Source organism: Conger conger, chromosome 9 (assembly GCF_963514075.1).
Source record: "Conger conger chromosome 9, fConCon1.1, whole genome shotgun sequence".
NCBI lineage: Eukaryota > Metazoa > Chordata > Actinopteri > Anguilliformes > Congridae > Conger > Conger conger.
In genome coordinates this window covers 6,932,284-6,957,322 of record NC_083768.1, presented here as the reverse complement: position 1 = coordinate 6,957,322, position 25,039 = coordinate 6,932,284, and the positions used below count along the sequence as shown (strand labels likewise).

General features: G+C 42.4%; 2 protein-coding genes across 2 annotated transcripts in view; one reads left to right on the top strand and one right to left on the bottom strand.

The window, feature by feature from the left end:
• The window catches only part of ncstn (nicastrin), a 9,311-nt gene extending 3,247 nt beyond the window's left edge, over positions 1–6,064 (bottom strand). The window contains 8 exon segments of the mRNA XM_061254420.1: positions 88–100; positions 209–321; positions 710–860; positions 1,104–1,249; positions 1,650–1,768; positions 4,298–4,421; positions 4,777–4,878; positions 5,967–6,064. Coding sequence (XP_061110404.1) covers positions 88–100; positions 209–321; positions 710–860; positions 1,104–1,249; positions 1,650–1,768; positions 4,298–4,421; positions 4,777–4,878; positions 5,967–6,024 — 826 coding nt within the window. The 5' untranslated portion in view covers positions 6,025–6,064.
• Positions 6,065–9,190: 3,126 nt separating this feature from the next.
• Positions 9,191–22,275, top strand: LOC133138031 (uncharacterized). Its single transcript, XM_061256510.1, has 6 exons — positions 9,191–9,477; positions 10,367–10,508; positions 16,623–16,934; positions 17,904–18,158; positions 21,510–21,633; positions 22,231–22,275. Exons 2-6 carry the CDS (start codon positions 10,460–10,462, stop codon positions 22,256–22,258), a joined length of 768 nt encoding a protein of 255 aa, XP_061112494.1. The 5' UTR covers positions 9,191–9,477; positions 10,367–10,459; the 3' UTR covers positions 22,259–22,275.
• The last annotated feature ends 2,764 nt before the right edge of the window (positions 22,276–25,039 follow it).

Below are 25,039 nucleotides of genomic sequence, written 5' to 3'. Positions count from 1 at the left end.
AGCCCTGCGTGTACACTACTACACACTACACGACTTGTCATATTTGGGCCCTGTACTGGTGTAACAGGACCTGTGCCTGTCACTCACCACCTGCTGCGAACTGATTGGGTGAAAATAGCGGGGCGGGGCTAGCGCCCGCCGCTCACCGGTGCCGCTGTGAGCCGATTGGCTGAAATTGATGTGGGCGTGGTCAGCGTCTGTCACTCACCCGTGCTGCCGCGACGACCACGCTCAGGTTCTCTTTGTGGCCCTTCTCCGTGTTGTTGATGGGCAGAATCGAGCCCCAGACGTTATAGTCACTGAGCGCATCACACACGATCTCTGCAACAGAGGCGCCCCGCGTTTAAAATCAACAAGAATTATACACACAGTGCTCGTATTTAGACATTTGAAGGGTGGTACAAAAAATAATGCACTCAACCATAACTACGGTGAAATCCCAAGATTCTTTCGACCTTATACCTCTTCAACCAATCAAAATGACAGCAGAGAGACAGAGACAGAGATATGTGTGGCTGTGTGACAGCCTGTAGCGTAGTGGTTAAGGTGAATGACTGGGACACGCAAGGTCGGAGAGAGCAACACAGACACAGACACAGACACAGACACAGACACAGACACAGAGACAGAGACAGAGACAGAGACAGACACAGACACAGACACAGACACAGACACACAGAGACACACACAGAGACACAGACAGTCTCACCGGGGCTGATGCTGAAGCTGGTCTGGATGTCGTTGCGTCGCATGCAGGTGGCAGTGTTGGTGACGGCGTGCATATGGGAGAAGAGCTGCATCGCACACAGTGGGTACCGGGGGGCGCTGCCGTTCAACCCGACGTTGTGGTCTCTGAAACACTGGCACACACACACACACACACACAGTTAAACAGTGTATACAGAAATGCACACATACACAAACAGTGAAACCTATTCAGCAGCAACACAAACACGAGAACTGCGCGCGTGCACACACACGAGAACTACTCTCTCACTCTCTCACTCTCTCACTCTCTCTCACTCTCTCACTCTCTCACTCTCTCTCACTCTCTCTCACTCTCTCTCACTCTCTCTCACTCTCTCTCACTCTCTCTCACTCACTTTTCGGATGACCTCGGTCTCGTTGTCTTCCCTCAGGGAGATGACGGGGAAGTCGAAGTCCTCGTAGGACAGGCCGTTCCCGAGCGGGTTCCAAACTGTGCCGTTACAGCCGGCCAGGTGAGGACCATAGGCGCCCGAGTAAACGCCTGACAGAAAAACACACGGCAGTGTGGCCTCACATTTCACACCACGGGTGTCAAACTAAAAACACACGGCAGTGTGGCCTCACATTTTTGTGGGTTTTGTGTGGTTTCCTTTCAATCAGCTGCCAATCAATTAAGGCCTTGAGAACAAGGTGTGTGTATTTAGCCAATTAATGACTTAAATTAACAACGTTTGAGACTGTATCCAACACCTGCACCATCACCCTGTACTCAAAACCAGCACACAGTACCTAACACCACCCACCTGTACCCAACATAAGCACCATCACCCTGTACCCAAAACCAGCACGCAGTACCCAACACCAACCACCTGTACCCAAAAGCAGAACCCTTTCCCCACTCTGGCCGCCTGTCCCCCAGGCTGCACCCTACCCTGGATTACCTGTGCCCTCGTTTGGGCAGGAGTTGTGAGGAGAGAATCCCTGGGAGGGCCCAGATTTGGGGATCACCACGGCAACGCCAGCCACACGCAGCGAACCCTTCAATCTCAGCATGGTGGTCCTGTATGAAGGGGAAAGGGTCAATCATACATCCCATCATAATCATACACTGCGTCACACACTTTCACAATCATACACTGCGTCACACACCCTCACAATCATACACTGCATCACACACATTCTCACAATCATACACTGCGTCACACGCTCTCACAATCATACACTGCGTCACACATTCTCACAATCATACACTGCATCACACACTCCCACAATCATACACTGCGTCACACATTCTCACAATCATACACTGCCTCACACTCACAATCATACACTGCGTCACACTCTCACAATCATACACTGCGTCACACTCTCACAATCATACACTGCGTCACACACTCACAATCATTCACTACGTCACACATTCTCACAATCATACACTGCGTCACACTCTCACAATCATACACAGCCTCACACTCTCACAATCATACACTGCCTCACACACTCTCACAATCATACACTGCGTCACACTTTCACAATCATACACTGCGTCACACACTCAAAATCATTCACTGCGTCACACTCTCACAATCATACACTCCGTCACATTCTCACAATCATACACTGCGTCACACACTCACAATCATACACTGCGTCACACACTCTCACAATCATACACTGCGTCACACTCTCACAATCATACACTGCGTCACACACTCACAATCATTCACTACGTCACACATTCTCACAATCATACACTGCGTCACACGCTCTCACAATCATACACTGCGTCACACACTCACAATCATTCACTACGTCACACATTCTCACAATCATACACTGCGTCACACTCTCACAATCATACACAGCCTCACACTCTCACAATCATACACTGCCTCACACACTCTCACAATCATACACTGCGTCACACTTTCACAATCATACACTGCGTCACACACTCAAAATCATTCACTGCGTCACACTCTCACAATCATACACTCCGTCACACTCTCACAATCATACACTGCGTCACACACTCTCACAATCATACACTGCGTCACACTCTCACAATCATACACTGCGTCACACACTCACAATCATTCACTACGTCACACATTCTCACAATCATACACTGCGTCACACTCTCACAATCATACACGGCGTCACACTCTCACAATCATACACTGCGTCACACATTCCCACAATCATACACTGCGTCACACGCTCTCACAATCATACACTGCATCACACATTCTCACAATCATACACTGCATCACACATTCTCACAATCATACACTGCGTCACACACTCTCACAATCATACACTGCATCACACATTCTCACAATCATACACTGCGTCACACACTCACAATCATACACTGCGTCACACATTCCCACAATCATACACTGCGTCACACGCTCTCACAATCATACACAGCATCACACATTCTCACAATCATACACTGCGTCACACATTCCCACAATCATACACTGCGTCACACGCTCTCACAATCATACACTGCGTCACACTCACTCAATCATACACAGCCTCACACATTCTCACAATCATACACTGCATCACACATTCTCACAATCATACACTGCGTCACACTCACTCAATCATACACAGCATCACACATTCTCACAATCATACACTGCATCACACATTCCCACAATCATACACTGCGTCACACGCTCTCACAATCATACACTGCATCACACATTCTCACAATCATACACTGCATCACACATTCTCACAATCATACACTGCGTCACACACTCACAATCATACACTGCGTCACACATTCCCACAATCATACACTGCGTCACACACTCTCACAATCATACACTGCATCACACATTCTCACAATCATACACTGCGTCACACACTCACAATCATACACTGCGTCACACGCTCTCACAATCATACACAGCATCACACATTCTCACAATCATACACTGCGTCACACATTCCCACAATCATACACTGCGTCACACGCTCTCAATCATACACTGCATCACACATTCTCACAATCATACACTGCGTCACACTCACTCAATCATACACAGCCTCACACATTCTCACAATCATACACTGCATCACACATTCTCACAATCATACACTGCGTCACACTCACTCAATCATACACAGCATCACACATTCTCACAATCATACACTGCATCACACATTCCCACAATCATACACTGCGTCACACGCTCTCACAATCATACACTGCATCACACATTCTCACAATCATACACTGCGTCACACTCACTCAATCATACACAGCCTCACACATTCTCACAATCATACACTGCATCACACATTCTCACAATCATACATTGCGTCACACTCACTGCATCACAGTCAGTGAAAGAGTTGCTCTGATGCCAAAAGAATAAAATTTGCATCGTTTTTGTCCACGGACAAAAACGATGCAAATTTTATTCTTTTGGCATCAGAGCAACTCTTTCACTGACTGTGATGCAGTGAATAAAATTTGCAAGAATAAAATTTGCATCGTTTTTGTCCGTGGACATGTCGCACTACACTTTGTAGCCGAAGTATAAATTAGCCTTCTGTGTGTGTGTACCTGTTGAACAGGTGAGCTTCCATCAACAGCATGTAGGGTGGGTTGGGTCCAGAGGTTAGGACCCAGTCCAAGTCTGACTCCACCTCCAGCACATGAATGACACCTGTGTCCCCCGAGATGGAAGCTGAGAGAGAATAGTAAATCGCTGCATTTTAGAAAAAAAAATTTTTTCTTTGGCAACACAAAAAATATTTAATTTCAGAGACACACTGCATTTCATTTAATGCTGCATATGTCCATTCAAGATTTATTACCCGATTATTACCACAAGATACAGCCAACTCTAACATTTCCTGTTTGTAGGTAACTGGGCCTTCTCTTTTGTTGTTGGTTCCTTTAAAAATACCTTTGAATACCTGTATGCACTTGACTTTGAAAGACACTATGGTTCAAGGCATCAACTGTACTACAGGTGGTGTGTACATAAATCAGGCAGCAGGATTAAACCTTTCCCACAATGCAACGCTGGCGTCACTCACACTGGCAGCCGATCTGGTGAGTGGCGTTGAGCAGCCGAACGCACGGAGCAGTGTTGTTGAGCAGGACATAAATCTTCTGCTCGACCGAGTTACCTCTCACACCTGGGAGAGGAGAAATGAAAGTTAAATAATGCTGAACCGCACACGCACACAATATCAAGTTAATAATAAATAAATACATAAATAAATAAAATAGACAAAGAAAGAAGGCCGAAGTTTTTAGTGATTCATTTGTAACAAGACTCCAATTGGCAGTTTTTGAATTCTCCAGAACACTCGCCATTGTGCACTGGACTGTATCTTGATCTTATCCTGCCAACATCGTGTACTAAAGTAACAGGTAGTGTACCTTGCTATACGTTTCAGTGGAATAACGAAGGGTAATTAAAGGGGAAACGTCATGTGACATGAAACAGCCTTCGTAGAAGATTATCTACATCAACAATGCAAAATCAACGTTATGATTGCGGAAATGTTGCTTGTGAGGAAAAACTACTCGGGTGTCCCATTGTTCTTTCAACCAAAACTGCAGTCCGCCCCACATTTACCGCGCGGGTCTGAATCTGAATCACGCGGTTGTCGACCACGGTCGCTAGAAGTTGCATTTTAATCAAAGCAGCGCTCTCCACGAACAATCGCCTCTTGTTCAAAAACTGGCTCGTTGATTTTCTAACTTGGAGACTAATTGTCCAGGGGGTCAGAAACTGTTGTCACTTCCTTTAATGGCGTTGTCACGGGTTTTAACTGTTAAAGCAATAGCTACTTGATAGTCTCGATATTTAAAATGAAACCTCTAGACTTGTGATCGCTCACTCCTACTGTTTAGCCTTTGCCAGGGGAACACGAATTTGTTCGACAAAAGTTCAACGTTCACTAGCTCGCAATACACAGATAATAGCTATAATAATGTGTTGATGTCTCATATCTGGTCTTCATATCTACCCAAATGCCAATACTCAATGTAACCTAATTATGACACCCTCCGAATCAGTAACTAAACTGGGTTGTTAACGAGGATCATATAGCTAGGCTAGGTATAACCAGCCAGTTAGCTTCCAAGGTGGCTAACTAACTAGCTTCAATCGGATAACGTTTGTTCACTACTGGAGGGACAAATTATAGTCTTGGTTTATAAACGTTAAGTTGTTGATCAATAGCATGTGAAAATAAAAGGCACAATAATGACTTACCATTATATAGCCAAAGGGCTATCAAAAATATCGACAATTTAGCGGATTCCCGACCCATCTTCCTGGTTTGAGAAACACAACAGGAACTTCACGGGAAGCGGTCGAGAAAAAAAGCTTTTCCGTTTCCGGCTATGCCTCAGACTCACTGCCAGCCCGCAAACTCCAGTGGTTACCGGGGGTATTGCATTTTATCAAGCCATTTATTTATTTCCCTATTGAAGTGCATTCAAAATGCATTTATGAGGGCGAAATTTTAAATGACTTTAAATTCTAAAAATATTTTGGCAGCACCTTAATGCACGCTGCATATGGGGTGACATGGCTCAGGCAGTAAGAGCAGTCGTCTGGCAGTCGGAGGGTTGCCGGTTTGATCCCCCGCCCGGGCTGTGTCGAAGTGTCCCTGAGCAAGACACCTAACCACCAAATGCTCCTGACGAGCTGGTCGGCGCCTTGCATGGCAGTCAATCGCCGTCGGTGTGTGAGTGTGTGAGTGTGTGAGTGTGTGTATGAATGGGTGAATGGAGAAGCATCAATTGTACAGCGCTTTGGATAAAGGCGCTATATAAATGCCTGCCATTAGTACTGTTTGTGACTGCATTAAGATGTTCAGCGATGAAGCTGCCCCAAACGCCTTTCTAAAGGCGAGAGCAATAAAACGAAGCTCCGCTGGAGTGATTCAAGAAATGCCAAGTCTGTCTCAGTCTCCATCAACTGCGCCGTTCACTACAATACTTTTCATCAAAATTACAAGCTACTATTGCACATCAGCATATTACAGCTTTTAATGTAAAACGGGATTCGATTTTAAAACAAACTCAGCTCTGTGGATCTATTTCAGATGTTTTCATCTCAATGCACGCATTTGCATACAAAGTCACATGAAGTCTAGACAGTAATGCCGTTCTCAGCTCAAAGAGTGAGTATTTACAGCCCATTTAAATCTCCTGGAGCTGACTGAATTTCATAATGTCCCGTATGTTCCACAGGGCACCAAGCACAGTACACAGCTACTGTAACTTTCAGTTCCATATTTCCAGTGCAGTGGAAAGATTACACATTCAATTCCAAATTAAAGCATTAACAAATGTTATCAAGGCTGGATTATTATTTTACAGGAAGCAAAGATAAGTAATATTAATCTGTTCAAAAAAATGTCAGTGTCAAAATTTTTCTCTTCAAACTGAAACATTACTGTATAAACTGAAAAAATCTTTCTAGATTTAACTTCACTTTTAATTAATGAACTAATATTTAGTTGCATAATCATTGTTTTTGATGACTGCTGCACGTCTGTGTTGCATCGAGTCAACCAACTTCTGCCACAAAAACAGTCATTTTGTCACATTAAAATTCAACCTAAGCAGAATTATTGTCCACCACACGTTAATTTAAGGTTAAACTGAGATAATAATCATAATATTCATGCTGATTTCCGGAAATAAATTTTTCGGTTGTTTTTGTGGCTTTTAAGCGCTCATTTTACCAGCATTCCATCAATGTTAAATGCTGGACCCCGACGGTACCGAAAAACAGGCAGATTTCACTGCCATTCCATTCTTTACGTATTTATGGGTACCATGTGACGTCACTGTGTTTTACCGCCGCCATCTTTGTGTCCGGTCTCAGCTGCGCGCCACAACCAAAACGACCAGAGAAAACGAAGGAAGATCCACGATAAAGTTGATAAAATATGCCCGGGATATGTTGTGCTGTTGGCTGTGACAACAGTCGTCAGAGAAACCCTGGACTACAATTCTATTCGATCCCAAAGGAGTTAGATTGGCGAAATAAATGGTGAAACCCTATATTATTTATTTATTTATTTAATAAATGAAACCCTGCCATACATGTGCAATGTGCCATCACCACTGTCCCGATCTCCTGCACCACTATCCATGGACATGTTGCTTTTGTGTTCAGAGCCTGGGAATGATTGACCTGTTAAGTGAAAAATGCAGCACTTTATTATAATTTAGGGATGTTAGTGGTCAGCCAGTTAGTCACAAGATAAAAAATATTGTTCCACATTTTGTTGACAATGTTACTTGGTTAAATAATGGGAGCGATGTCATTATTTTAAACAAACTCAAGGAGGCGCAATTACGTAGTAGACTAGGCTATGCCTAGTTTCAGACCCGCGGCTGGTTGTCCTGCATTTCTGATCAGAGCGACCGAGAACTGTGTAAAGTCTAACGTTAATAGCCACATGTAAATGAAACGCACGAAGCCGAAGCAATCACTATCACTCTAGACTTAACCACCACCAAAATAACACGGTTGATGATTGTTGTTGAATTACTTAGGTTAATTGGTGACTCTAAAATGACCATATGTGTGAATGTGTGTAACTGTGTGAATGTGAGATCTCGTATCTCAATGGGACCTTTCTGGATAAATAAATTAAATACAAATGACCCATCCTGCAACTGAGTATTGATAGGCATCCGTACTCTTGAAAGCCTTAAGGCTGTCTCCGGTGTATGGGGATGGATTATGTATCAGATAATTGTAGATGTCGGGGAAAGTAAGTTGGGGCAGACGCTTCGCAGATTTTAAGGGACAAAATAAAGTTAAAGGTAATAAATAAGGATCACAACCAATAATCGCCGTTTTTTCCAAATATCGCTTTCTTTCTGTCTCGCTTAGATGCGCTGTATTCGCTGCCGTGACGGTCCAAAAGTGTCAGTCGGACACAAATATGGCGGCGGGCATTCCGGAAGTGACGTCTTTGGTACCCATGAATATGGAGCTCGAAAATGGTGACACAACAATAGCTTTTGCTGGTTTACTTCACGCGCTCATACATGGCAGTTGGTGGCAGTTCGAACTGTCAAAAGTGCGACTGTAGCCAGGTCAATATTTTTGCTGGGTACTCGGTATGTCCAGCCTTATAAGTCCAAAGTCCCTGGTTACTTTTTCATAGTTTCAATGGATTTTGACAATAGACATGTCAGACTTCAATCATGTTAACGCTCTCGAGCGTGCGTCAAAGTTTAGGTAGCAAATAACAGTGCCGTATCCTTCTGACGTCATTTACATAGCTACAGAACTGTCCGATCACGCCGAATCACTGATAGAAATGAATTAATGAATGAATTAATGACGATTCAGAAAATGTATAACTTTTAAAGATTTAAATAAATCCTATTGTGGGACTTTTGCCATTTATGGTACGACAGAAAATTCCGGTGCCGTCGAACTTAATCGAATGTCTTCATTTCGGTTATTAGTAATAACGACCAATAACAGACGTCCTGACGACGTCGCCTCGACGTCCTGTGTTAGCTGGGCCGTTGATTTCTGTTGATTTCATACAGCACTTTTTAAATTAACCGACTCACAAGCATACACGCATTCTTAGTCTCAAGCAAAGTAGTAAGTAGTCTCAAACCATCCACCTGCGCCATTGATCTCATCCGCACCAGTTTTTTCAAGAATGTCTACTCGTTTTCCATCCACTCTCAAGTAGGGAGGGCAAAGTGGAGCTTCAGAATGTAGACCGGCTGTGCACGTGAGTTCGCCAATACATTTCTCACAGAAAACGTAATTTGTCAACTTTTTTACTTGACAGTATAGGTGATCAGACTTACAATAACTAAGTGCTAGCGTGTTCTAAACCTTTACTGGTCCTTGTACGAGGTTAGCATGATGTAGCTAGCATACGCGAATAGCACAAAGCCATAAAATTTGCTTTTTAACGGCACTTGGTCATTCGAACGATAGAAATAAAAGCATTCGATTTCGTTCGACGGCACCGAATATTTCTGTCGCACCGTCCATAAATGGCAAAAGTCCCACCATAGGATTTATTTAAATCTTTAAAAGTTATACAAACTGCCATGCGTTCGAAAATGGTGACGCAACAATAGCGCTCTTACATGGCAGTTGGTGGCAGTTGGTGGCAGTTTAACGTAATTTACATTGCAACTTAACTCTCGGATCACGCCGAATCACTGATAGCAACAAGATAAATTATTGTCCACAACACGTTAATTTAAAGTTGAACTGAGATTTTAATCATAATATTCATGTTGATTTCCGGAAATAAATTTTTCGATTGTCCTCCCTATCTCAAGACTTGAAAATTGTATGCTACATACCGACACAGTTTATGAGCAAGCTATGTTGAAAGAGTGATACAAGATATGAGGTACCAAATAGGACACATTGGAAATAAAGCATGCTTTATAAAAGTGCAAAATAAGTATATTGCCTCTAACTTTAATACCCAAAATAGACTTTACAGTGCACTACTCTAAGAATATTAATTATTTGAGAGGTGTGAATCTTAAACAATCAGCTGAGTGGCGAGCACATGTTGTTTAACATACAGTAGACCTTATACATGACTGTAGCATGTTGTCAAAGATCTGTGCTGATTTAATTTCCTGTCTTTTCAGGATTTACATTACCGTCCAGCCCCCTCGAGTGGAAATATTAAGAAGGAAGTGGCAGTGGAACTCACTGAAGAAGCCACACAGTTTCATTGCAGAATGGAACGTCCTCTCCTCATTGTTGCTCTGTTTCTCTCCACCACCCCAGGTACTGTGCCTTTTATTCACTCATCAATGTATTTACCTACTCATCTGGGGCAATTACAATTAAAACCATGTACTGCATGGCACTTGTTGCTGTTTAAAACCGGTTTCTTTATAAATCCATTACATACTTTATATAATACATTACTTGCTGCTGATTAAAGCACTTTACATGATAACTTGTTACTCTGTAAAATCATGGTATGAGTATTGTATCCCTGTATAAACCTTACTTATGTTTGTTGACATCATGAAGTGTTGAAGCAGTACTTCTTTCAGGGAAGTCATTGGAAAATAGCTATCACAAGAAAGAAAGCAGTTGTGTCTGTGTGAGTGTGTGTGTGTAAGATGATTATCGCCAAGGGGAGGGCCTGGTGATTAAACTGCATACATTATATAACACCTTTTATACCATAATTGAATGTATTGAAAGAATAGTGAGTACAAAAATTAGCTTCATTTTAACTGTAAAATTAGCTTGCTTCATTTTAACTGTAAAATTATCTTGCTTCATTTTAAAAACCTGTTAAGCCCTAGCCATATTTTCAGAAAAAACGCCTAAAAAGACATACCCAAAGTAAATGAAGAATTGCTCCACAATAGTAAGGTTCATATGCATGTTCTTGGTGTCTATGGACATCTAGGGACCTCAGAGATGTATTCCCAATGTGTGAAAAGATTGTGACTGTTACTATGCCCGAGTAAATTGGAATAAACCAAAGGAGAATTGTGAAATTTCTATCCTCGCCTGTTTTTCCCCCCTATCTGACAGAGGATAACACCATATCAACAATGATTCCATGCACACAGATGCCATTGTTCACCTTCAGCAACTCCTTGACTACAAATGTACCACATTTGATAGAATTTGAGCAAAGGGCAAAGCCTCCACAAAGGTTTTAGTAAGGATACTACCAGGCGGACACTCAATTTGGCACAATTTGGCACAATTTGGCACCAAAGTGTGCCAACTGGGTTATTTTCCACTTCCAATGGAAACTGGCTGGAAAATACAACTTATGTCCATTACAGGAGTCTATTGCCATCTACTGGAGCTTTTGGATATTACATTTACCTTGTGCTTCATCAACTTCCAGCATTGTGCACAGTATAATATCAATAAAAAAAACAACAAAATGTATCATTTTGTCTCCAAATGGAGTAGTTTTATTATACCAACTAAATATGATATACAATAATATAATATCCAAATATAAAGTAAAAAAAAAAAATGCCAATGTGCAATATAAAATGTCCACTCCAATAATAGAATAACCAAATTGTTGGAGCCATTATTCCTAGAAGGAAACCTTTATGTTTTGTGTGTTACTTACCTTTGGCTGTGGAAAGGAAAAGAGCTTGATTAGTGTCATTTGATATGTTGTCTTTCAGTTGTTGAAGCCTAGCCCATAGTATATGGTAGTTTTCTCATGTTATGCCACCCACTGGTCAGGTATGGCTACTGCACTTAGAGGTGTGCACCCCTTGGGTCAAGGGTTAAAAGTAAGATGGCTGCCACCAGTCAGTGTGACACATGTGAACACTGAATGAAAGCATGGAAGCAGGCCTCTCGGCAAGATAAGGTTTTTCAAGTGTTATACAAAGGCTACCGGAGCATAAATCAAGCATTATATTTTATTATATTTGACATCATTTAGAAGGCAGTTTAAAAGATTAGTTTAGTTTTGTGTATCAACTCATCTACCATCCATAACCCGGTGCTGACCACGCCTGAAGCAACAAATGGTGAGTCAAACAAACACATTGAAGCCCTGCCAAAACCTGCTTGTTGTAAATAAATGAAGATGAAAATTGAACTTAAAGTTGAAAGCAAACACTGGCAATGTCACAAACAATGGCACAAACACAAATATAAAGTGATCAATGTCAATGTGCAATTAGAAAACAAAAATATCACAATTAGTGTAAACAATGTACTCCTGAAAACAACTATTGCACATTCAAATAACGTAAACAGGAACAGGAAGAACAGGAAGAAAACAGCGGTTCACCAAATGCACGTCAGCTTCCCAGTGTTCCGGGTCTCGTTAGGAATACCTGTGAATACTCCAAGTTACTGGGTCTGAAGCACCATCCCGTGATATTCAAAAAAAATATTCAATATAATTGAATAGCCCTGACTTCACAATTCAACATAAATAATAAACTTACTCATAAACTGGGTCCAAGCGGAGTGCGAACAGGTCCTCCTCTTCTGAGGCGATTTCATTCGTAGTTGCCGAGTCTGACCGACTCATAATCTCCGCTAAAATCTCGGCCATGTCCTTGTCGGCGTTATACACTTTCACAGCGTCACAGCGTCGAAACACAGCGTCAAATAAAACTCTCTAATTCACCAAAAACTTTCGAAACGGTCGTGCCCTCCGCCTTCTTCCTTGAGCTTGTTTTTTTACGCACATGGAGTAGTGTCTTTACGCCTGGATGTGAGGTCAGCTGGGTATTGTAGTCTATAGAATGTTTTATCTCATTCGATTCAGTAGCTTCTCCTCTTTCAAAGGACAACAAACATGGCACCACAGCTGGCTGTTTGACGGTAAAACCATTTCTTTCTACTTGTCCGACATTTGTAAATATCGTGTATTTGCCCCAGAAAGGTTAAAAATAATTTCTAAATGCACTAAAATACACTTTCGATCGTGTTTTGTGACGAACATTTGAACATTAGGGTCTAAACTTTGAGCAACAGTTGAAAATAAACACCATTGCCCTGTTTTATTATGTTTTCTAGTGGATGGATCAAGCCGGTATTTTTTCCGGCCCGCCGGCGGGTACAACTGTAAAATGAGCTTGCTTCATTTTAAATGAGGCGTGTGATGACTCAGACTTTTGCATACAGAAATTGAACACTTTGGATCAGAAAGTATGAAATGTAGTATTGATGATATACAGTCCCGCCAAAGTATTGGCAAGCCAAACTATTGGCAAATTTCTTTGTTTTCTTTGCGATACATTACAAACATTTGCGGTTGAGATAAAAAGATGAACACAAGATCAAGAGTTCAGCATTTCAGCTTTTATTTCCTGGTATTTACACTGAGATATGTTAAACTACTTAGAACATAGCACCTTGGGTATCAGATCATTCGGTTAAAGGCTGGTGATTGACTTGGTCTATCAGTCCATAAAACTTTGTTCTAAAACTTTTGTGGCTCATCTCTGTACTTCTTTGCAAAATGTAATCTCGCCTTTCGATTCTTACTACTGATGAGTAGTTTGCATCTTGTGGTCTAGCCTCTATTGCTGCTCTCTAAGTCTTCTTCGAACAGTTGATAGAGATACCTTCATCCCTGCCCTGTGGACATTGTTTGTGATGTCACTGACTGCCCTGTGGAGATTGTTTGTGATGTCACTGACTGATGTTTTGGGGTTTTTCTTCACAGCTCTCACAATGTTTCATCAACTGCTATTGTTTTCCTTGTTCGACCTGTTCGATGTCTGTGTCTCAGTACTCCAGCGGTTTCTTTCTTTTTCAGGACATTCTAAATTGTTTTACAAGCCATCCCCAGTGCTTGTGCAATGGCTCTTTACTAAGCTTCAAAATGGCTTGCTGCTTTTGAATGCTACACAAGGTGAAAATACCCAAGAGCATCAATCTAGCTCAAACACAAGCTTCTAAATACCGTTGCATGTACAGCTAACATTGTAGTTAATGATACAAATAAATAAATCAAATACATTTCAGGTGGTTTCTGGGCACTGACTCCATTTAAAGGTAGCATGTGCTCTTCTGGTCCGGATGTCACCAGGCTGCCTCTGCAGTGGTTAACTGGGATATGGATTTGGACTTGGACAGGTGCTCTGCTGTGCACATAGTTCTGGTGCTGCATTGTAGCCCCTGACAGCTTTACTGAGACAGGAGGTCTTTCAAAACAGCAAGTGTTCAAATCTTCAGACTTAAAACCTTTTAACTCTTATCATTGGAGAGAAAGAGACTGCCCTTTTAGATTTCTCACGCGTTGAAATATATAGTTTTCCTTTTTAAATGGAACTGAATGAGCAGCGCTCCAAATGAAATGGAGAACACAATCCATCTGACCATTACTCTTTGTGTCTTACACAGTTCTGAGGCATTACATTACATTACATAGCATTTAGCAGACGCTCTTATCCAGAGCGACGTACAACGAAGTGAAGCCATTCTGAAACAGTTGCTGTATTTGTCACTGACTTAATTTTGACAGTGAGCCTGTCATGCGGACACTTTTTGGAAGTCAAATTCAATAACATTGTGAGTTTTGATCGAATCAAAAGATATTTTGTCTAATTGGCTATATAATGGCAGCACGGATGGTGCAGTGGGTAGCACTGCCGCCTCACAGCAAGGAGGTCCTGGGTTCAAATCCTGGTTGGCCGGGGCCTCTCTGTGTGGAGTTTGCATGTTCTCCCCGTGTTTGCATGGGTTTCCTCCCACAGTCCAAAGACATGCAGGTTAGGCTGATTGGAGAGTCTAAATTGCCCATAGGTATGAGTGTGTGAGTGAATGGTATGTGTGCCCTGCAATGGACTGGTGACCTGTCCAGGGTGTATTCTTGCCTTTTGCCCAATGTATGCTGGGATAGGCTCCAGCCCCCCTGCGACCCTGTTCAGGATAAGCAGGTCCAGATAACGGATGGCTATATAATCGTTCTCTACCTCCTGACCTCAGCTGATGTGTGGTGAGCATTCAGGCACAAAATGGCTGCCGTTGCATCAGCCAGGTGGTGCGACACATTGGTGGTTGAGATGAGTTTCCCCCTCATCACTGTAAAGTGTTCTGACTGCAAGGAATTATTATTATTATTATTATTATTATTATTATTATTATTATTATTCCTCAAAGAAGGTTAAGAGTTTGGCCAAAGAGAAGGCATGACCTTCCCCTCCAAAAGCCAACATGGATATCCCTGCTGAAGTCTGCTGAATTGAAAAGATAATAGTGCTGGCTTTCCTGTCTGATTTTTAGTCACCAAACAAGATATCTCCCAGTCGAAACATTTAAGAAAATCCAGTTCATGTGGAGCAAAATAAAGATGCTAATCATTATGTGAAAGCATGTCATTTATAATAGTGTAGGAGTATAATCTTTTTATGCATTTACTCTTTTTCCCAACACCTTTGTCAGGTTTGAAAGCTTTATAAGTGACTGATTTAAAATTTTCAGCACAAAGAGTCTCACAAAAGAGATGACAAATGGCAGGCTTCTGGGATTTTTAAAATATAAATTTAGATGTTAGGTTTTCTGCATTAGTGTATCAGTAGATCAGTTTTTTTTTTTTTTATTGTTAAATTGATCGAGGCTGTCAGGGATGACCTGGAGAGCCTGAAGCAAGCAAGACAGTCAAAGTCTGCAGAAGTACAACTGTAGCTCTGTAGTTCTCCAATATGTTTAGAACAACCTACCAGCTGTTTTTCTCATAAAACTGCAGGATAGTGTACCTGATTTAGTTTACCATTTACTGCTCTTTTATGTAATTTTTTTTATAATATACAAAACTATATGAATATTTCTTGAATATATAATCTTTTTTCTTTTTCTTTTTTTACATGCGCCTAAGATTTTGCACAACACTGCATATACACTCACCGAGCACTTTATTCAGAACATTTTCACTTTATTACACCTACTTATTCAGGCAACTATCTAATCAGCCAATTGTGTGGAAGCAGTGCAATGCATAGAATCATGTAGATACGGGTCAGGAGCTTCAGTTAATGTTCACATCAACCATCAGAATGGGGTAAAAAATGTGAATGACTGTTGGTGGCAGACTGGGTGGTTTGAGTATCTTAGAAACTGCTGGTCTCCCGGGATTTTCATCCATACTAGTGCAAATCTGGTATATGATGTCCTGTATTCAATGTATTCCTCTAAAAGAATCTTTATCACATATGATTATAGTAAGATATACTTTATTATAATCAATCAAAAGAATAGAGTTATACAGATTACAGGATATATATCATCTTTCAGTTTGCTGATCACAGAAAATAAAGACTTTGTTAACCAAAGAACTTTCTTCATGGTCTCACTATTAGATCCCCTGTTCTGAGTGCCTGATGAGACCAGAGTTTGTTTTACAGTTTAAAAAAAAAAAAACATGTTTCTGTTTCTTTCTAGTTTCCAGAGCTGAAGAGGATTTGTTTGTGCTTAAGGGAGACTCTGTTCGTCTGGATGTGAAGAGACATGAAGAACTACAGTTTCACGGCATATCATGGAGGTTTAATGACAATACAAGGAGAGTGGATTACAATCGGAAACATCAATTTACAGACAAATTTGAAAACAGTATTATGTCAGAATTTGATAATACAAGCTTCTCTCTGCTACTGAAGAATGTGACGCAGAACAGCAGTGGGATCTACACAGCAATGATAACAGATGGTGGAGGACAGAAGAAAGCTGTTGCTACCTACAGGCTCACAGTTCAAGGTAGAAATGTGACACTGTTACAGTTACTGGGATGTGTAAAATACACATAGGGGCAACATTACCAGGAGGTATGAGCAGTTGTCTGGCAGTGGGAGGGTTACCGGTTCTATCCTGCCCTGGGTGTGTTGAAGTGTCCCTGAACAAGACCCCTAACCCCCAATTGCTCCTGATGAGCTGGTTGGTGCCTTGCATGGCAGCCAATCACCATTGGTGTGTGCATGAATGGGTCAATGTGAAGCATCAGTTGTACAGTGCTTTGGATAAAGGCGCTATGTAAATGCCAACCATTTACAATCATAAGGGTGCAAAAATGATCATACCCTAATGCATTTAAAGTGGCAATCTATGATTTTTCCATAGGAACAAATATCATATTAGAGACATATTCCCACTGGTTTATCTCTACCAATCACAATTGAGATCATTCACAGTGTTTAATTTCATTTCTATACATTAAAACTTTAAGTTTGTGGTGGGCACCCTGTATGTAAATGTATGTAGGAAAACCATGGAAACTAATGTTGCGAGGGCAGAGATGTGTAGTTTGCGTGGCACAAGCATCCGGCAGTAAAACAGGAGAGTTTAAGCGCCATAAACACAAGAGGAGGAGGAGTTTGAGAACCGTTGTCTGTGGTGAAGTGACTGAACCAAGGAAACCACATTGACAGTCAGGAGAGGGAAAGCTGTGTGAGAGAGAGCTGGAGGTTGCGAGGAACTAAAATGTAAAATAGACCAAAACTGAGGAAATCATAGATTAAAGCCACTTTAAATCAGTGTAATTCTGCAGATAAATGTTATTTCTGAGATTATCATGAGATTGTCATATTATGTGGTTTCTGAGATTATATGATAACAATATGAATATGTGGCATTATTGTGATATTAAATGATATGATGTATGAGTTTATTATGACTATATTGTGTAGTGTATCACATCTTTGGCCCAGTGGATTGGTTGTTGTTTTGCAGAGGCCCCGCCCATACCCCAGGTGAGCATGGCATTACTCTCCTCTGATGGAGGGGTCTGTAACATGTCGGTGAACTGCTCTGCTGAAGACACCTGGGCCAGCTACACCTGTGACCACGCCCACTGCACACAGGTAGAGAATACAACCTCGCCGACAGGACTCAACCTCATCGTCACGGCAACCAACAACACCATCCACTGCAACAGCAGTAACCGGGTCGCCACAAAGACGCAATCAAATTCCACAAAGGACATCTGTAAGTCTGTCTGTGGATAATGTTACTGTGCTTATTCTCTGGCGTTTCCTGTGTGTGTGTGCGTGTGTCTGTGCATGTGTGTGTGCATGTGTGTGTGCGTGTGTGTGCGTGTGTGTGTGTGTGTATTTGTGTATTTGTGTATTTGTGTGTGTGTGTGTGTGTGTATTTGTGTGTGTGTGTGTGTCTGTGCGTATGTGTTTTTGTGTGTGTATGTGTGTGTGTGTATGTGTGTGTGTGTGTGTGTGTGTGTGTATTTGTGTGTGTGTGTGTGTGTGTGTGTCTGTCTGTCTGTCTGTCTGTCTGTGGATAAAAGCCTGGGCTCTTCTCTTGTGTCCACATTGAAGACATTAAACACACTAAACTACCACACTCAGTCCCCACAGGTGCAAAGATTGCTTTGCCTAACTTGTCCAATCGATACACAAAGCTTTCTGCAGGCTAGGTAACACAGGGCAGCTCATGTGCCACTGTGAGTGTCCCTGGCAGAGGCAGGGGAGAGGTCACCTCATCACCATGAGGCCCTCCATCTTCATGCCAAAATGGGACCATAAAACATAGCTCTGCATCCTACTCTCTTTGGCACCCTCCATCGCACCCTCATCCCACTAGAGCAGGAAGATCCTGGTGCCTCCGGGCAACCCAAGTAAGACAATATCTGGATCCATGGAAGCTTCAACCACGCTGCTTTGGTCCAGAAGTGGTTGATTGACAAGCCTCTACTGATAGCTTTGTATCTCCCACTCTACTCCCCTTTCCTCAGTTGCATTACCTTTACATTACATTCATTTGGCAGACACTTCTATGGTGACGTACACTAAGTGCATACCGAAGGTCACCGGAATAACTACGGAACACAGGTCAGACAAGGTACAATTTGAATAAAGTGTCACTTATCCATGACCAAGAATATCAGGTCGAGTTCACACGGTAAGCACAGGCTAAGTCTTGGCATGACAAACTAGAAGTGAGGCATGATCATAAGAGATGAAGAAATAAGTGCGATGTGAAAGAGCTAGATCAGGGGTGTCAAACTGAATCCCCAGGGGGCCGCAGTGTCTGTGGGTTTTTGCGGTTTCCTTTCAATCAGCTGCCAATTAAGGCCAATTAAGGCCTTGAGAACAAGGCGTGTGGATACTTTAACCAATCAGTGACTTGAATGAACCCAGAACACCCCAGAAACCAGCAGACACTACGGCCCTCCAGGACTGGAGTTTGACACCTGTGAGCTAGATGAAGATACAACGTCAATATACCACACTCACCGAGCACTTTATTGGGAACATTTTTACTTCATTACAACTACTTATTCATGCAGTTATCTAATTAGGTATTCATTAGACTTAATTTTTAGACTTTAGACTGCTGTAGCCTATCCACTTAGAGTTCAGAGATGCTCTTCTGCATACCACTGTTGTAATGTGTGGTTATTCACGTTACTGTCACCTGTAGAATTTTTAAAGAGTTCAATATATTCCTCTGCACAAATGTCAGTAGAACAATAAATGCAGGTACGTCTTTGTTTCAAATAGATAGTTTAATATAGTAGAGGAACTAGTGGTTCTGTTCCCCAAGTACAGATCAACAAGAACCAGCAAATGAGGGAGAATGTCGACACTTATACCCTGTCCCTCAGTGGAGACAGTGGAACAAATGGCCATTGTCATACATTAAAACACATCACAGGAGTGGGGAGGGGGGAGATTAGGTCTGGTGGGGAGGGAAAACAATGTGTGGGGAAAGGGGTTGAGGAAGGGGGTAGAGGATATAACTGTGAGGTTGGAACGGGGCAGAGAGCCAGACTGAGGGAAGTAACCCTTCTATGCAAACACGCAAACGTGTTGGCCACTAAATCCTGGGAGGGAACAGACAGAGCTACCCAGAATAAAAATAATAAGGTCTTCTCCCGGAACAGAGGGAGGAACTAACCCAAATGAGATTTTTTAAACGCAAATAGAAATGAAGCCCAAAACAGCTGGAGAAAATAAAACAACCCTTCGAAAACCAGGGCGAATAACCCAACCAAAAACAAGTGCTAAATGCTTTGCACTCGCGGTCGCAGACCGATGAAGAAAATAAAGTACAACCTAGCATGAAAAGGCTAGGCCTGAAAATAAAACCATGAGGCGCAGCTCAGGACAAAAATTCAAACCAAAATACATACCAATCCCCGACTCACACGAGTCCAAAAGAAAAGAAAAACCAGAACCCTAGAGGAAGGCGTGAGTGAACACAACACAACCAGCTGCACGCCTTCCTTACCTTTAAACTTTTTTTAACTGATTAGAGAAATCAATACCAGCACTGTACCTGACTCGTAGATTCACAGAGTCTACCTGGTGCATTACCGGCTTAGTGCAAATGCAAGTTTTTACATTACATTATTGGCATTTGGCAGACGCTCTTATCCAGAGCGACGTACAACAAAGTGCATACCCATAACCAGGGATAAGTTCGCTGAAACACCCTAGAGGGAAGTACAATTTCAACTGCTACCTGTACAACAAAGATAAGGACGAGGGCCTTTTTTTTTTTTTGTTTCTTTTTTTTTTTTGAGAACAAAGAAACAAACAAACAGAGCAAAAGTGACCAAAGTTAACTATCCAAACACTGCTTACCTAGCCAACTAAAAATACCGATACACAAAGCAAGTCACAGAGACAACAATTACGGTTCACAGGGAGGTAGGGAGGGATGGGGAGAGGTGCTGCTTGAAGAGGTGTGTCTTCAGCTTGCGCTTGAAGGTGGGGAGAGATTCTACAGTTGTTAGTACAGTAAGTTTGACACCAAAGCATTGGTAGACTGTGAGCACAGCCTTTACATACCCTGAGCCAGCACCTAGTAATTAACGAGGCACAGGTGCAGCCAATGAGGCCCCTGCCCTCTGGCGGCCTCAATCAGCAATTACCTCCTAACCATGACAATAACAGGGAGGTACTGATCAAAGAGGTACATTTCACAGGATTGGGGGCTAGACAGGGTTGTAGATTGACCAAACAAAGTGAGATGCTTCAGGGGGGGTTGGCTGTAGTGCACTTGCCTCCCATGTTTTCCAACATCACCTTCCTGTCAGCTTTGACCAGTCGGGCCAGTCTCTCATGAACAAGGCGTTTCTGTCTGCCAAACTGCTGCTGCTTATTTTTTCACCATTCTTTGCAAACTCTAGAGACTAGTGTGCATGAAAATCACAGGAGATCAGCAGTTTCTGAGATACTCAAACCACCCTGTCTGCCATCACCTATCGGACATTGCGGTCCAATCCCACAGTTTGGGGGGCCCTGCTGGAGTTGGAGATGCTAAGGGCGCAGAATGGTTTCACAGAATCTGAGAATGATGGTCTGTTGCTAACTTCAGGTCCACCGGAAGGACCAGGGGGCATTTCTTCAGCCAAACTCAGAAGCATCCGCACCACTGGCAACCTGATCATTGTCATCATCATCATCATCGTCAGCGTCATTTTGTGCAGAAGAAATAGGAGGTATGAACACTGCACATATAAAACTGAATCACTATCTCTCACTAATTCCCTGAGTTGCTATTTCCAGATTATATTTGTTATTCCTGCTGTACCACACTGAAAACTGTAAAAAAAGAAAAATGTTTACTTCAATTTCTTACCCCCATATATTTTTCAAGGTTTTCTCAATTGATTCAAATAAACCTTTTCAATTCCGATAACCTAAAACAATATTGGTGTAAATGAACTGAAGCAAAATGTTAGGGTTATCAAACTAAACTAATTGCATCTCAGGTCTAACTGCAATTGCTAAGCAGCCATACCACCCTGTACCCTCCTCATGGCTAAGTGCTGAAGCTAAGCAGCCATACTACCCTGTATCCTTCTCATGGATAACTGCTGAAGCTAAGCAGCCATACTTCCCTGTACCCTTCTCATGGATAACTGCTGAAGCTAAGCAGCCATACTACCCTGAACCCTCCTCATGGCTAACTGCTGCGGCTATTACACTTCTAAAACTGCACTCGATACTGACACCCAGAAGCAAGCATCTCAATGGGTGCAATTAGTGCAATGGGTAGATGGTGGGTTTTTTTATTTTTGTTTTGAATTTCACAGGGCCCACGGAAGTACAGTACAACACTGAATATGCGTCTGTTCAGGTACAGTATGTCTATCATTGCTATAACTGTCCATCTGTTATCTGTCAAACCCCATGCTAACCCCATGACGGAATTTAGCGAGGGCTGAAGGTATCAGCGTACTCGTCCTTCTGGTGTTGCTGAAAGAATATTAATCAGGTTAAAAATTAGTGGCCCCTATGCAGAGAATCTAGATCAGCCAATAAATAAACCACGATACAAAGGCAGTAGTACCACTCTGCCTTCCGCTCTTTATTGGTCCGGGCTGACCAAGAATCTCCACAATAAGGCCAATACATTCACCTTTGTTTATCTGACTCCATTTGACTAATAATTTAGATTAGTTGTCCACATTTGGTGGATGTCTTATTTATAATTTTGACTTGATCGCTATAGGAATCCTGGACTGAGATTTACTCATCTGAACAGTCCTCTGCTGGTACCGCCGCATGTCACATCGCACGTTATGTGCACGTCTCATGAACTGACTAGATATCTGCAGTCATTACAGAGGTCGCAGGAATAGCTACTCTCGGGTATATCTGTTTACAGCCTAGGGACCCAAGCAGACCAACATAGCTATGGCTGTGCTCGACATGAATGAACTACCACATGGAGGCGAGGGATTTACCATCATAGGTCTATGGGTGCTATACGCCATGATACATTAAGCGTAAATATTCATCCTCCCTAGACCAGTTCGGGGGGGTAACCAAGCATTCCCTGTGTAACATTTGTCATGTCTAGGAAACGACAGAGTCCAAATCTTCAATTTGTCGAAAAAACATCTTTGCGAGGGAAAAGATGACACCAGGCAGTAAGATCTTCAGGAAAATCAGACTTTATTAGCAGCAGCACATAAAGCCGGATCAGCTCTCCAGAACTGAACCCCGACTGTCATTTTTACACCCATTTTATACAGTTACTCCACTTTTCTTATCGTAACTCCTCCCAATGCTCCTCCCACAACGTCATTGTGGCAAATTGCCAACAGTCCTTATGCTCTGCCAACTCTGTACAAAGTTCAGGGCATTCTGCCAACTACGTGTCCTCACTTCACCCCGCACCTGCTCTTGGCAAACTACCAGACCTCATAAAGGATGCCCTCCCTCTAACACGTCATCACAACACAACACAAACCTTCCCGTGCCGTAAAGGATGTTGCCCCCTGTCGTAACGAGTTTTACAGCTGGAGGCCTGATTAGAAAATGAGACCAGAGAGGGGGTAGCTTCTCAAGAAAACAGATGCCTGAGTCTTCCCCCACAGGCTCCTGCCCGTATGGGTGCGGAGATAGTGGGGGTTAATGGTGTATGCTCCTGGGGTTAAATTACTTTACAGCCACATATTGCCACTGTACCAGAGGAAGCCAGCAAGCTGACCAGCGCAGTGAGTGACAATGCCAGATTAGAATAATTTCCGCCTTACGATGATAACATCCATATTCTACATGGCGAATATGTTATAAAATGTACAAAAGTACCCGTTACTAACAATCTATATTTTGACCAGAGTTGTTTGACTTCAAATCTACAAGAGCCAGATCATGAACCCAAATATTATTGAGCTCACTGCATATCTTCTCCTAGTCCCAACTGATTATGATATTCAAATAATATTTACTTGTAACCTCAAATGATAGTGATATTAATAATATTCACTCCTAAGATTAAATGACGAATAAAATATTCATATTTGCTACTAACTCAAAATTATGATAATGACATTCATTTACTCTTAATGCTACATTATGATGATCTTCAAACAATACTTACTCAATGATAATGATATTGATCATCTGAACTGTCTCTGTCCCTGTCTGTGTTTCCGTAGGTTATGGGAATTCGGAATTCAAGCATGGAGACAATGTAAGACATGGTCACCAACGTAAGGACAGAGCAGCCGACAACATCAGCATCAGAGTGTTCGGCGAAGGAAATTCGGAGGGTTGCCGGTTCGATCCCCCGCCCGGGCTGTGTCGAAGTGTCCTTGAGCAAGTCACCTAACCCAAATGGTCCTGACGAGCTGGTTGGGGCCTTGCAAGGCAGCCAATCGCCGTCGGTGTGTGAGTGTGTGTATGAATGGGTGAATGAGAAGCATCAATTGTACAGCGCTTTGGATAAAGGCGCTATATATATGCCAACCATTTAAATAAGGCCAAACCATTTGTTTTTCTTCTTAGTCCATAAACATCTAATTGTCTTATAACAATATCACACATATATGGTATATATAGTATATATATATATATGTGTGTGTATGTGTATATACAAAGGGAGATAAAGGGAAGATGGACTGTGACTATATGTAACTACAACATAAGACATACAGTGGGAGCAATCATTATTTGAAAATGATTTGTGCGCATGAAGCCAGGAGATATGGTGGCCACCCCCAGACAATCCTTGGACCCCCCTTGGCCACCCCAGTAAAAAAATCCTGGAACCGCCCCTGGACATAACTGCTCTGTTGCAAACTCTTTGCCATGCAGATTTTCCAGTTCTACTCTGCTTCATGTCCCTGCCACTTTTTTATTTATTTTAGTGCACATAAAAAATTAAAACTGTTCGAAAGTGAGTGAAGGCCTTAGTGTTGTCCTTAGCGTGCGTGTTTTCAGTGACCGCCTGATCCAGGCTGGGTCCAGTACAGGGGCACTGGAGTCAGGGCCACACTGTCCTCAGAAACGGGCCCTTCCTGGCTTTAGACACGTGTGGAGCTAAGGCACTCCGTCACAATCTCCTGGCCCCCAGTCCAAGATCACAATCTCCCCCTGCATGGGCCATGATCA